This window comes from Gracilinanus agilis, chromosome 6 (genome assembly GCF_016433145.1).
Source record: "Gracilinanus agilis isolate LMUSP501 chromosome 6, AgileGrace, whole genome shotgun sequence".
NCBI classification, from domain to species: domain Eukaryota; kingdom Metazoa; phylum Chordata; class Mammalia; order Didelphimorphia; family Didelphidae; genus Gracilinanus; species Gracilinanus agilis.
The window spans coordinates 8,320,784-8,335,515 of NC_058135.1; the positions used below are offsets into that span (position 1 = coordinate 8,320,784).

Here is a 14,732-nt window from a genome sequence, read left to right on the forward strand (position 1 = left end):
GTAACATTTTTTCTTTTATCTCTGGACTGACTTTTACTTTGGAACATTGTCATTTGGATATATTAATGAGTTTCATTTAAAACCAAAAACTTTTACCTTTTTCATTGATGTGGATAAGAATTCTGCTGTGGTTAGTTTTAGTAGCGCTGATACAGAGGTGAGTGAAGCCAGATCGTGAAGCATTCCAGCAGTCTTTGCTTCTTTCTACTTGAAGCTTTCTAGATTAAGGCTTTTCCAAACAAAACTTTTTCCACTTGAACAATGGATAGAGGACCCAACTTGAAGTTTGCAAGAGCTGAGTTCAAATTTGACTTCAGACACTTTCATTCCCTTCACCTGACTTTCACCTAAACTCCTTCCTAAAAGCATAGTGGTTGTTTGTAACCTTATTCAAGGCGTTGACTTTTTAATGATGAGAGAGGAAATCTTTTTGAAGCTTTCTTTTTGCAGTGTAATAATTAATAGCTGTACCTAATATCATTTTTATGATACCTTAGTGCAAAATTTATTTCACTGGTTTTATTTGTAAGCTCACCCTAAATCCACAAAATGATGGTCGTTCTTAATGAATAATTAGCATACTTGATGTCAAACCTAACAACAAAAGAATTATAATCCATTATTTCTTAATTTTCATTCTTAGAATGTAAAAGTCTTAACACAGAATTTATTAATTTATCCATGTCTGGTTTTCTTATGAAATGTTAAATGATGTAGTTTTATAGTTCACTAATAAATAAGTTTGGCCCTCCCTCCCCTCCTTTGTTTAGATGAAAATAAATCCTTGTCGGTCAGTATTTCATTTCTTTACCTTACCATTTGGAGCATATTACAACATTGGCTTAAAAGTACTGGGCTCAACCATTCTGTAAGGCAATTTGGAATTATGCCCAAAGGGCTTTATAAGAATGCTTGCCCTTTGATCCCGCAATACCACTGCTGTGTTTGTATCTATAATATGGAAAATCATACTGCTATATTTGCACGGGGCAAGTTGGAAGTTTGCCCTACTTAGAATGTGGAACCTGCCAGTTGGAGCCAGGGTATAAAAAGAGCTGGCAGACCCTGACTTAATTCACTTCTCACTTTGCCCTTATACTTTGCCCTCTTTGAGATTCAGGGAGGTGGGAGTGGGAATGTGGGTAGATTTAGGCTAGAATAGGGTCAAACCAATTCTGCAGGATAATACTAATATCACATCTGGCAAACCAAACCATCCTTTAGCCAAAGAATAATTTTATTTATTATCAAAGAGGCCACATCATTTCTGACCAGGGCTATCTGCCCTGGGTCAGCAGAGGAGCATTCAGGAAAGACCTTACAGCATCTTAAGTCTGAGAAATCATCTGTCCTTAGTTCTACCTAACCCTCTTTCCAATACCCTATCACCTATACTCCATTTATCAATAAACCCCTTAGCTTTAAACTAAGAACTTTGTGGTTATTGCCTACCCCATCTAAGCAGGGACAGCTACCTGAAGATTCTGAAGAGCTGCAGCAGGGATAAACTCCATTACTGTTGGATAGGAAGTGCCATACTCCCTTCCTGTCAAACTTCAATATACATCAATAGGAAGTCACTTCCTCATCAGGATAGGGGCTGTAGAATATTCATCTTAAAGGAGCTTGGTGCCTAGCAAGAGAGTGTTTCTTCTGTCTCTCTGCTAGCCTGGGTGCTGGATCTTTGATTCATTTATATTCAGTTTCAAGCCCAGCCCTGGTATTGGCCCATACCTTCCTCTTCATAGCTAGCTCCTTCTTCTATTATTATAACTAGCTACAGCCCCTTATTCATTATATATCCCAAATAGATTTTTTTTTAAATGGGAAAGGATCTGTTTGTACAAAAATATTTATAGTTGTGCTTTCTGTGGTGGCAAAAAATTGGAAAATGAGGGGATGTCTGCTTGATTTCTGTAGGAACTGGAAAGACCTCCATGAACCGATGTGGAGTGAAATAAGCAGAACTAGGAGAACATTATACACAGTAACCGAAACATTGTGGGATGACCGAATGTGATTGACCTTGCTACTAAAAGCAATGCAATGATCTAGGACAACTTGGAGGGGCCTAGGAGAAAGAATGCTGATCACATCTAGAGAAAGAACTGTAGGAGTAGAAATCCAGAAGAAAACATATGATTTATCACTTGTTTATATAAGTATATGATTTGGGGTTTTGGTTTTAAAAGATTACTCTATTACAAAAATGAATAATATGGAAATAGGTTTTGAGTGATAATACATGTATAACCCAGTAGAATTGATTGTCAACTCCGGGATTGGGGGGGTGGGGGTGGGTAGAGGAGAAGGAGACAACAAGAATCATGCAACCATGGGAAAATTAAAAAAAAAAAAAGTACTGGGTTCATTGTGGGTGGCTTAGACTGCAGTGATGGGCAAACTACTGCCCACAGGCCAGATGTGGCCCCCTGAAATGTTCTATCCCACCTGTGACATTATTCCTAATCTGATGAACACAATGAGTAGGATACAATACAATGAAACTTCGAAAGAGTTGCCTTTGAAACAGACTGACAGATGAGCATTTCCTTTCCTTTGGCCCCCTCTTTAAAAAGTTTGTCCATCACTGGCTTAGAGCATTTTCACACTATCATCTTCAAAGATTCTTTAGTCAGAGTTGGTTGTTTTGTCAATTAAGACTGGGTCCTTTATTTATAGCAAAGTGGAAAGCACCAGGCCAGAAGTCAAGTAATCTGGTTCCTAGTCCTGGCTCTGCTTTTATCTAGAATCATGGCTTTGAGAAAAATCATTTTTTGCTCTCTGGGCCTCAGTTTTTCTAATCTATAAAATGAAAAAAGTGGATTTTTTTGCAGATTATTTTTTCCACAACAGGCAGCTAGGTGGTGCAATAGATCAAGACTGAAGTCAGGAAAACCTGAGTTCAAATCTGGTCTTAAGACACTCTCTGGTGATCCTGGCCAGACATTTAACCCGGTTTGCCCCAGTTTTCTCATTTGTAAAATGAGCAGAAGGAAAAATGGCAAACCACAAGAAAACCACACATAGGTCACAGAGAATTGAAGATGATTGCAACAAGGAGAGAAATGTGCCATTTAAGTAGTTTTTCCACCCTAAAGAAGATTTTCTTTTCTTTCCGTCTTCTTTCCCATATTGTTTTTTTGGAGAATTAGAGGTGTAAGGAGGGAAAGGGGATTTTTGGTTGAATATATTAAAAGGTTAGGTTACCAGGGACCAGAATAATTATCAATCCCCAAAATAATTTTAATGGTTTATTTAAAAAAAATATAGGAGAGAGTGGAAGTAGAGAGATGAGAAGAGGGTAGAGTAAGAGATTGTATTCAAGTCTAGGCTTTACTCTGGCAGGGCTCCAGAGGCCCAGCCAGGGCCTAAAAGTTAATTAATAAGGGGTTTAGCCACATGGGCTTCTCCCAATCAAGGGAGCCTCCAGGAGGCTAGTACCTCCTGGGAGGTTAAAGGAGTCAGCCTTCTTCACTCACCACATGTAGTTCTAAGAGAGAGATTTTAAGAGCAGTCTCACCAGGGTCTCAAGTCCAGTGCTCTTCCAGTTCCCAGCAATGAACAAGAAGAGACCCTGGCTCACTCAACTCTCTCTTTTTAAAAGGGCCTCTTTTGTGTCATTTCCTCTTAGTTTGCATAACCAATCACAACAGATGCTTTTCTTAGGACTGCCCAGGAGGCAGTCAGTAAATTCTGATTTGTTGCTCACTCTAGAACACATGGGTTACAGACCAACTAACTTGTGAGTTAAGTGAAGATGTTTTCACCTTTGTTGATTAAATCTAAAGATGGGCAGGGTAGATTTAATCTTATTATCTCAGAGGGGCTTCACAAGTATTGTTATAGGGATTTAGCTTAGCAGAGTAGGATGATTGACAGGAACAGGTTCATTAGTACACAGCAATATAAGAATACAGTAATAATTTGTTGGATATTATTGGGCAACTAGGTGTTCCAAGTGAGTGGATTATTTTCCAGATAAGTAAAGATTACCTCTTTTTGCTAAAACTTTAAAAAATGTTTAGAGGCAGCACAGTGTAGTATAGTAAGATGAAAGCTAGTCTTGGAGCCTTGAGACCTGGGTTTGAGTTCTGGCTCTGAAATTTGTTGTGTGAACATAAATCTTAGGGTTTTTTTGTTTCTAAAATGGAGGTAATATCTGTAGAAGCTGCTTCCTAGGGCTGGTTTGAGGGTCAAATGGGAGAAAAAAATGTTCAACATATTTTGGGAAGCTAAAGTGCTACTTCAATATGCCCTTTTTTCCACTTGGCTTAGATCTGTGGATTTCTCAGCATGACTGTTCATCCTGAGGAAACTCCCTTTCCCAGGGCAGATTGGCAACTCAGAGTCTGAGATAGAAGCTTGATACAAGAAGACTTGCCCAGGTTCTTATAGCCAGGATGTATCAGAAACAAGATTTGAACCCAGATCTTCCTCTCTGGAGAGGACAGTTCTGTTTAGTATGCCTTGCTAGCTTTCACAGCTCCTAGCTTATTGTTAATAAAAATTTTTAATAAATATTTGCTTAATACTTTTCTTCTAATCAGTAAGTCTCCATCAAGCCCCCTCGATGTGCCAAGGATTTGGCTAGGACTTGTGACAATGTCATTTGAGAGACTATATCTATTTAACATTTGGGGAGTATATTGAAGGAGTTCTATATGGAGCTAGTAAAAATGTATTGGGGATGTGGAAAATGTTTGCCAATTTAAGGATTATTTTTGAAACCATCTACAAGGTAGAATTAACTCATTAGGCTCCTGGCAGCCCAATGCTAGGGCCTTCCCTCTGAGATGAGCTCCCATTTAGCCCATCTCAGATACCTTGTTACATTGTCCTCCATTCTTGGTGGTTTGCAGTAAGGATTTTCTTCAGGATTTTTTCCTCTTTTTCCTTTGTACTGAATTAGATTCGCTCTATTGAAGGCCAGTATGGAACACTACAAGCATATGTAACTCCAAGAATTCAGCCCAAAACCTGCCAGGTCCGTCAGTATCAGATCAAGCCCCTTTCACTTCATCAGAGAACTCACTTTATCGATCATGACAGGTAAGACAAAAGACTGAATATTTAGATTTTATCATTGACTGGATTTAAGGCCGTTTATTTTTGTAATTTAACCATTCTGGACGTTCCCTGCAGTTTTTCCTTAGGGGTGTAAGTATGTTTAACCTCTTTGGTTTGTTTAAGGTGATTCTTTTGATTAAGGGAGTTTGTGCTTTTGCTCAGTGGGCTCTGGAGATGGGTTGTTTGGTCTCTTCTGTATTTTCCCATCTGAGTTCTCCATTGTAATTAGTTATAAGTCTGAAGCACCTGCTACCCTCAAACTAGATCATATGGGGCACCTTCAGCACATGATGATATGAACAACATGATGGGCCATTGGATACTCTTGCAGAATTTCTGCTTTCCTTTTTCATCCTCCTGAAGAACTGAAGGAAGACTGCTTGGCTGTTAAAGTTCTTGTCGGTGTCCAGTTTCCAAATGCTTCTTTTAGAACAATTCCACATTTCCCGGCCCCTCCCAATCCCAGGGGCATTTTCTTTATTACAGGATCACAGAATGGCTGAATTGGAGACCCTCTAGCCCACCCTGCACCTGAACCAGAAATTGCTTCATCAGATATCCAAAAAGCAGTCCCCCAAGCTTTTGCTTGGAGCCCATCAATGACAGGGAGCTTACTGATTCTCAAGGAGGCCCATTCTATTTTTGAAAACCTTCCAACTCATGCCCATTATTCAGAGTTCTGTTGAGCTGAGAGGAAATTATATATTGAGGAAGGGTTTCTGGTTGGGAAGATTGTTAAACCTTGAAAGATACAACTTCTTGAGTGAGCGCTATTTCTCTGAAAATCTTTCTAATTGGTTAGGCTTACTCTTGAAGAGTTTGAGGCTTGGCCCTGCTGGAAGGCTGGGATGGATTTCCTGACCTCTAAATCATGGGCCCTTTCAAGCCTTTGGTTCCATAATCCTCCATTTGTTTTGCTTTAAAGCTACGCCATCTATAACAGTACAACAACTTGATTCTTCATCATTATCTGTTATCTGTTATTTTGTCCATGAGAAAGTAATCTGTAATTTCCACGAAACAAGACATTGGATAAGTTCTCTTTATGTAATTCTATCCAACAAAATGGAATTGTATTGGCTGACCACTGGAATGAAGCCAACTGCCAGGGAGCAGCAGGTATCTTATTGATATCATTGGGCAAAATCAGTTCAGTTTGACAAACATTTCTTAGATTCCTATCATATACTTTCCTCTGTGCTAGGCCCAGGAAACTCAAAACAGTTCAGAAAAGATGTGGGTCCTGCCGTCTTGGGATAGGAGGAGGACCAGATAACTCTGATACACAGGAAAAGCCCACTAGGGAGGCCCTCGGTGGTGGCATAGAGCAGGGGGGGGCCTGGAGTCTGCAAGGCCTGAATTCAAATGTGGCCACAGACACTTCCTAGCTGTGTGACCCCGGGCAAGTCACTTAACCCCCACCGCCTAGCCTTGGAACTGATACACAGTACTATTCTAAGATGGAAGGGAGGGGCTTAAAAAAAAGAGTGAGACTTGGTCAGGATGTCACAGCTTGTAAGTATCTGAGGTGAGATTGGAAGCCTGGCCCCCTCACCACCAGGCAATACCTTAGTCAGGGTCAGCAGCCTCCCAGAGAGTCGAGGAGTCCTTCATGGTGTAGGTGACACAAAGAAGGAGGGATGGTGGCTGTCCCAGGCAAAGCACAAGCGAAGGCCTGGAGAAGAACAAGTGCCTTGTTTGGCTGATGTGTAAAGTGTAGGAGGCATGGCATGGGGTGCAGAACTTCCACTCTTCCCCCCCAACCCCCACTCCAGCCCTTTCTTCTCCCTCCTGCTCCCACCTCTGACTGACACCAGAGAACCTCTGAGACCTTCTAGCAGTGATGTAACTGGAATGATGGCGTGTGCCACATGGAAGGTTATTCTGCTGCGAATTGCAGAACTGAGCAAATCACGTCAGAGAGGTTGTGTGGGAGGGCGTTGGCCTGGGCTAGCTGGTGAGGCACGTGGTGAGGAGAGAGGCTTTGGAGAAGGAAGCCGGAACCTGTTAGGCCTTAGAGAGCCTTCTCTCAGGCAGAGGAGCCCTTGGGGAGTAGTGGGAGGTTCTCTGCCCCCAGGGAGGTTCAGAATATGCAGGGTCGGTTGAGGCCATTGACCGAAGTGAGCAAGTCTAGGGAGGGCCTCCCCAAATTTGTTTTGTGGCTTGGCTTAGTGGGATCTCCAGGCGAGATTGTCCTGGAGACAGCTGCAAGTGGAGCTAAGTGACTGAGGAGAAGAAATGAAAATGGCTCCTTGGAGGCATCAGCTGGCAGGAGAGGAATATATTTACTTTCCTCATCCTGACTGGATGCCGCCTGCTCATAACGACTCTTGGTTCTCTTTTTCCATGGCAGACCCATGAACACTTTGACCTTGACCGGCCAGTTCAGTTTTGCCGAAGTTCACTCCTGGGTGGTGTTCTGCCTGCCTGAGGTTCCAGAAAAAGCTCCAGCCGGAGAATGTGTGACTTTCTATTTTCAAAACACGTTCCTCGATACACAGCTGGAAAGTACTTACAGGTAAAGGCGACTCCTTGGGGCTCCCCTGAAAGGACATGGTTTGCCTTGAGTGTTTGAATGAAAGGCATTATTAAGGATGTGTGCCAGACCCAGAGCCGAAGCGCAGCCTACATCCCAGTGGGGGACCCCAGCGGAGAGTGATGGCCATGGCGGGGCCAGGCTCGTCAGGAAACCATATCAGAGTTGATTTGATTTTATACTGGAAGAGGGGAGAAAGGGGCCTAGAGGTTGTTTGGGCTATGGAGCAAGTGGCCCAGGGAACCAGGGAAAGCCTCCTGGAAGAAGAAGTAACTGGGCTGGGCCTTGAAGGATTTGCCCTGGCCTGGAAGAAAGAGTGTCCTTTCTGTCTGGAGGCAGACTTGGGCCAGCTCATATGAATGAGTTTATTGTGGTGGAGTCCACTGTCCTTAAAGCCTCCTAGTTTGCTTAAGAATGAGTGAATGACCGAATGAATGAATAAGAAGCTTCAATTAAGTGCCCTCACTTGGCTTAGCTCCCCTGCTAAGGCAGTCCTGCCCTCCAGGAGTTTGCATTCTTTCTAAGGGGAGACCTGGGATGTTTCCAAGGAATGCTGGCCCTGACGGGGAAGAGCTAGCTCTTTGTTCAGGCCAGCTGGGGAGAACTGTGGAAAAGTCTTGAAAGTCTAGCACAGATGTTTATATTTCATCCTCTTGCCAGGTAGGGAGCTACCAAAGCTTTTCGAGTAGGGCCTGGTGTCCCCCCACTTTTAAGAAGCTCCTGTGTGTGTCATGGGAAGGCTGGTTTGGAAAAGGGAGAGACTGTGGGCATTGGCTGAGAGCCCCAGAGGTCAGATTGGAAATTGGTTCATTACTTTCGTTGAAATGTTATGAAGGTCTGGAGAAGTATTAGTACTGTTCCCATTTTATAAATGGGAAAACTGAGTTACTGAAGTACATTGACTTTTCTGAGGTTACACAGCCCAGAAGCATGTATCAGACTGGGGGTTTGCAGCATTATGCTCAGAATTACTGGAGAGTGTTCTGGATCCTGTGTGGGGCTCCTTAGTGCTCCCCAAGGTCCGCCCGTTAGCCCCAGGGCTATTTGTTCAAATGAACAGGTAATCCATTATTGCTTCAAACCGATGAATGCTGGACATTGCAAACAAATGTAAAGTGTAAGTTTTAGATCTCTCTTAAAAAATGCTCACTTCCCTCCAGCTGCTTAGTTAAAGGGCAGGGTGGGGGGTGGGGCGTGGGGGGAAAGCTTGTGATAGTGATATTCCCAAAAGAAAGAAGAGAGGACCCCTGAGGAGACCTGGCAGAAGTTCAGAAGGGGACACAGTCAGGCAGCTTGGAAATGGAGTCGAATCTTCTTTATTCCAAATCCAACTGAGCATCACAGACCTTTGCAGGCTCATACAATCCTCTGGTTCGGTCTTTTCTTTGTGTGAAGGTTTATTTTTGTCAAGGTTATAAGAAAAAGAAATCGAGTTCTTAAAAAAAGGGCCCACCAACAGCCCTGGAGCGCTTTTTGATCCTTGATTGGCCTGGTTAGAAGTAGTCCTTAAGGAAGATTATTCTGTTAATGCTATGAGTTTGGTCTATTTTAATCCAGTTTGAAGGAGAATGTGATAAAGGCTGAGGCTCTTGTGTGGGGTGGAACCCATGGGTGAGCTCTTCCAAAAAGGAAGAATCAATAGAATTGTTGACAGAAAAAAAGGATGCCCTGTGAGTCAGGTGGGGGTAGCTGGTGAATTCCTTTTGGGAAAGATTGCATGGTGACATATGACAACAGAACTCTAGCAGAAATGTCTGGAAGCTGCTGGAGGTGTGAGACGGAAATGCAGATGAAAGGCGAGGACCAGAGATACCCCTGGAGGTAATCATCCCTGGAGCTATGACAGCTGGGACCTTAAGCAGGAATGAGTCAGCTCCCAGAAGAGGACTGGTTTTCTCCTTAGCAGCAGGAGCTCAGCTCCTCTGGAGGTGAGGGAGGAGGACTGCCATTCCGGGGTGCTGTGACTTTGACCTTCCTCCTCCTCCTAAATGAGAGAGCAAATGGGATTATTACCTGAGGCACATAGGACAGTACCAGAAGAAACCTAAAAGTGCTGCCAATGATGATGCCATCTTGCCTAGGGAACTGATGACCCCAGAGACATAGCTTGTGGCTTCCTTGTTGCTATCCATTGAATGAAAGAGATATAGAAGACTCAAGATTACTTAAATGAATGGCTGGTGTCTGAGAATACTGAGATTTCCGTTTCTGGATCGAAGTCTGCAATATGAGACTGACAGATTCCCGACCAGAGATAGAGTATATGTCAAGAAGGCTGATGAGGATGAATTTGTGCAGGGTATCCTACAAATCAAATCCAAAGGACTTCGAAGATGAAAAAAGGAAAAGACTGCTTAGGTATATAGTATCTGTGGTCCTTCCTTCACCAAATATTTATTTAGTGCTCACTGTAGCTGGAGTATTGAGATCCCTTGGGAATACCAGCATGGAAAAACTCTTGTTGTTGCCTATCTAGGAAATATGTACTTTAATCTGGGAATTTAGGGCCATTAAGAGATTTGTCCTGGAAGACATACAAGGTATGTTAGACATACAAGAAAAATTGTCTCTTCAGTTCCAAGGAGTGGAGAGATCTCTTGCTACATGGGGAGAAGGCTGGAGGGAGGGAGGAGGGAACATTTGAATGATGGGTAATGTTTGGAAAAGTAGAGTTTTGGGCAAAGGACATTTAAAGCAGAGAAAACATTGAGGTAAGGAAATGAGGGGAAATTGGATCCTAGAGGATAGTCTAGATTAACTAGTGCCTGGTTTACATGGAGGGAAGTGCTGGGAAAGATGACTAGGAAAGAAGAGTTGTTCTCTGAATGGCAGGCTAAAAAGTTTGAAATTTATTCTGTAGGCCACTGAAGTTTTTAAATTTTAAGTAAAGGAGAAACCCGAGGGTGTGTCTCAGCTCTGATATATATTAGGTATTTAACTTTGGGTAAGGAATTTAAATCTTCATCTATAAAATTTTTGTTTTAGCCTGAAGAGACTTTGGAGGTTAGATAGTTTAATCTCTTGTTTTATTTTATTACATGTCACTTTAATTTTTTTTTCAATTACATGTAAACAAAAATTTTAACGTTCATTTAAACAAGTTTCAAGTTTCAAATTCTCTCCCTCTTCGCCCCTTGAGAAGGCAAGCAATTTTATGTAGATCATATGTATGTAGTCATGCAAACTTTTTCCATATTAGCCATGTTACAAAAGAAAATACAAACCTAAAATACCAAGAATAATAAAGTTTAAAAAAGTATGCTTTGTTTTGCATTCAGACCTCATTAGTTCTTTCTCCAAAGGTAGATAGCATTTTTTATTATGAGTTCTTTGGAATTGTCTTAGATCATTGTATTGCTAAGAACAGCAAAGTGGTTCATTCATGCATAGTTGATTATTGTATAATATTGCTATTACTGCATACAATATTTTCTAGTTCTGGTTCTACACGGTTCACTTTGCATCAGTTCACGTAAGTCTTCCTCCCAAGTTTTTCTGAAAGCATCCTGCTTGTTGTTTCTTATAGCACAATAGTATTCCATCACAATCCTATACCATAGCTTTGCTCAGCCATTCTGCAGTTGATGGGCATTGTAAGATTAAAAATTAATGTCCAATACTTCAAGTATTATTATTATTTTTAAAACCCTTACCTTCCATCTTAGAATCAATACTAAGAATTGTTTTAAAGCAGAAGAGCAGTAAGGGCTAGGCAATGGGGGTTAAGTGACTTGCCCAGGGTCATACAGCTAAGAAGTGTCTGAGGTCAGATTTGAACCTAGGACCTTATGTCTCTAGGCCTAGCTCTCAATCCATTGAGCCAATCAGCTGCCCCCTCAAGTATTATTTTTTAAAAGTTTATTATCTGACAAAATAGAACCATGTGACTACTTTTTTCTACCTGCTTAAAAATCCCTGCTCCACCAAAACCACAACAGGAAGGAAAGAGAGCAAGACACAGAACTCCACTGAATTTATATCCTTTCTATGTCAGCACATAAGGACAGGAAGTGAATGGAGTGCTAGGAATCGTAGTTTTGCTGGGGATTGTAGTTTTGCTGCAGATCATAGTTTTTAGGGTAACAGATTCTAATTACACAACATCCCCTCAATACCCAATTCTTTGCCGCCACAGAAAGGACTACTATATATAAAAAATTTCCATGGGATATAGTCCTTTTAGTGGTGTTGCTGGATCAAAGGGTATACATGTTTTTATAACCCTTGGGCAGAGTTCCAAATTGCTTTCCACAGTGGTTAAACTAGTTCACAATTCCACTAGTAGCACAATAGTGATCCAGTTTTCCCACATCCCTCCATCATTTTTGGATCAGTGGAACAAAATTATTTTTCTTTTCTGTCATATTAGCCAATCTCATTGGTGTAAGATCTCAATTTGCATATCTCTAATCAGTAGTGATTTAAAACATTTTTTCATATGACTGTAGATAGCTTTAATTTCTTCTTCTGAAAACTGCCTTTTCATATCCTTTGACCATTTATCCACTCATAGTCTGATAAATTTAACTCAATTCTCTTATATATAGGAGAAACAAGGCCTTTATCAGAGAAATTTGCTATGGAATGTTTTCCTTTGTTTCCTGCTTTCCTTCTAATCTTGACTGTATTGGTTTTGTTTGTCCAAAATCTTTTTAATTTTATGTAATCAAAATTATCCATTTTACTTCCCGTAATGCTCTTTGTCTTTTGTTTGGCCATGAATTCTTCCTTTCTCCATACATCTCACAATATTCTGCACTCCCCTAATTTACTTATGATGTCACCCTTTTTGTCTAAATCATGTTTGGCCTTATTTTGATATACAGTGTGAAATGTTTGTCTGTACTTAGTGTCTGCTGTTCATTTCCAGTTTCCTCTGGGGAAAAAAAAAACAACAACAAATTTTTAAGGCAAAACAAAATAATTTTTGTGAAATGAGTTCTTACCCCCAAAGCTTGAACTTTGTGTTTATCAAACACTAGACTACTATGGTCATTTATTTTTGTTCCACTCTGTTTCTTAGCAGTACTGATTGTTCTGACCATTACTATTTTATTGTACAGTTTGAGCTCTGGTACCACTAAGCTACCTTCCTTCACCATCTATAAAATTCTGATGGTGAGAATACATGTCTTCCCTTCCCTCTGAATGGCTGTGAGAGCAGCACTTTGTAAACTTCTTTTGCTATACAATCATATTATTATTAAGTGTCCTGATCAGAATTGGGCTTTAGGAAAAATATAGATCAGAATGTGCTAAAGATAGATTAGATGGGGGAAAAGACAAAAGTAGAGGAGACCATTTAGGAGGCTCAGATGGTAGTCCCAGGGAAGAAAAAAAAAGGATGAAATATGGGATGGACTAAGACATATTTTAGAGATAGCATCAATAAAACCTGTCCACCCACTTAGAAGAAGAGTCAAACATGACCCTGGTATTTCAGACCTGGATGATGGAGATGATGGTAATGCCATGCAGAGGGTAGAAAAAAGAAGTGAGGAAGAGAAGTGGTTTTCTTCTGAGGGAGTATAAATGAAAGCTTTAATTTGAGATATGGTACGCTTGAGCTGCTTTTGCCTGAAAGATAGGTGTTGGGAATGGAGGTCTGGAGCTTGGAAGTGGAGTCAGGTTTGGATGTGTATATTTGGGAGCCATGTCCATAGTTGAAGCTGTGTCAATGGAAAAAATTATGAAATGTAGAGTGTGAAGAGAAAAGAGCTAAGAACAGAGCCTTATGGGATACCTACAGTTAGGGAATGGGTTGAAGGAAGAAGAGCCAGCAGAAGACACAGAGTGGCTGAATGGACTTGACAGTAGCAGTGGACTTGAAAATTGGCACTGTGATTTTTCTCTCAGTAATGCTGGGAGGTAGGTAGTGCTGAAATTATGATTCCTTTTTTATAAATGGAATTTTATAGCCTGGAAGGAAACTGAGGTTCAAAGAGCCTGTGATTTATCCAAGAAAAGCCAGCTGTTAAATGGCAGAACCGAACTCAAACCAAGATTTTCTGAAAATCACTAGAAAGAGGGAAAGGACACATAGTTTTAAAGAAGCCTAGAAAGACGTGCATGAACTTATTCACAGGGAAGAGAAATGAACTAGAAAAACAATATTCTTTAAAAAAAAAGAAACCTTTGAAAAACTTAAGAACTCTTAATTATGGAATGGCCTACTATGATTCCAGAGGACTAATGATGAAATGGGCTTCTTACATCCTGCCAGAGGCATAAACTCACAATGTTTGTGGCTGAGGTCATCATTAATAATTTCTGACAGGACACTTTCAGTGATGGGGGGTAAATGCAGTCTACTCCAAAACCAAAAATTGATAGTAACCACCAAAGCCATCTCCTCTGCCTGGCACATCACTAAGAATTCTGTCTACAGGATCACTGGCAAGATCTTCTTCCAGTAAAGTTGGATGGTGAAGGGGAGAGATGAGATGGTAGCTTGGTGGGAATGGTGGTAGTGTCCCTGGAACTCGACTATACTTGTAGAAGCAGTGGGTAGGAGGGAGAAGAGTCATTGACCTGGAAGAGACTGAAGATAGAAGAAAGTTAAGGGAATAATTGGTGAAGGACCTTGAGTAGAATACAAGATCAGAGTGCACATTAAGAGATTAGTCATGAAAAGGAGGAAAGGCATTCCTTCCAAAGCTGCTTCTAAGGCAGGAAGGAAGAGAGGGTAAGGGAAATCAACACTTTAGGAGAAAGAATGAATCAATGAATGAAACATTTCCTGGGCTCAGTGCTGGAGGTACAAATAGAAGATTAAGCCAGCCCCTGCTCTCAGGGAGCTCACACTCCAACAGATGGAAACAACATAGGGTAGATTTCAGCTGTAGGGCAAAGACAAAAGTCTCATTGTCCTTAGGGGTACAGTAGCTTCTTCTTCATTGTCGTTTTCACTGAAAAAACAATATCAGATTCTGATGTTGAACCATTTGACAGTGTTAAGTAGCTCGGGAAGCTATATTTTTCCTTTCTGGAACTTCAGGGGCTGCTTCCCATGATGAAGCCTGAGGGCACTGGCCTGGAAGCATTCCAAGGCCCTTGGGTTCAGTGCTGTACCCAAAAGAGTTTGAGGGGAGATGGTAGTGCTCATACTAGTGGTGCTGGTGGCTTG

At 41.3% G+C, this 14,732-nt stretch overlaps 1 protein-coding gene across 1 annotated transcript in view; it reads left to right on the plus strand.

The window, feature by feature from the left end:
- The window catches only part of BBS7 (Bardet-Biedl syndrome 7), a 60,715-nt gene that overhangs the window by 40,947 nt on the left and 5,036 nt on the right, over positions 1–14,732 (plus strand). The window contains exons 14-15 of the mRNA XM_044680324.1: positions 4,913–5,052; positions 7,424–7,588. Coding sequence (XP_044536259.1) covers positions 4,913–5,052; positions 7,424–7,588 — 305 coding nt within the window. The remainder of the gene's footprint in view (positions 1–4,912; positions 5,053–7,423; positions 7,589–14,732) is intronic.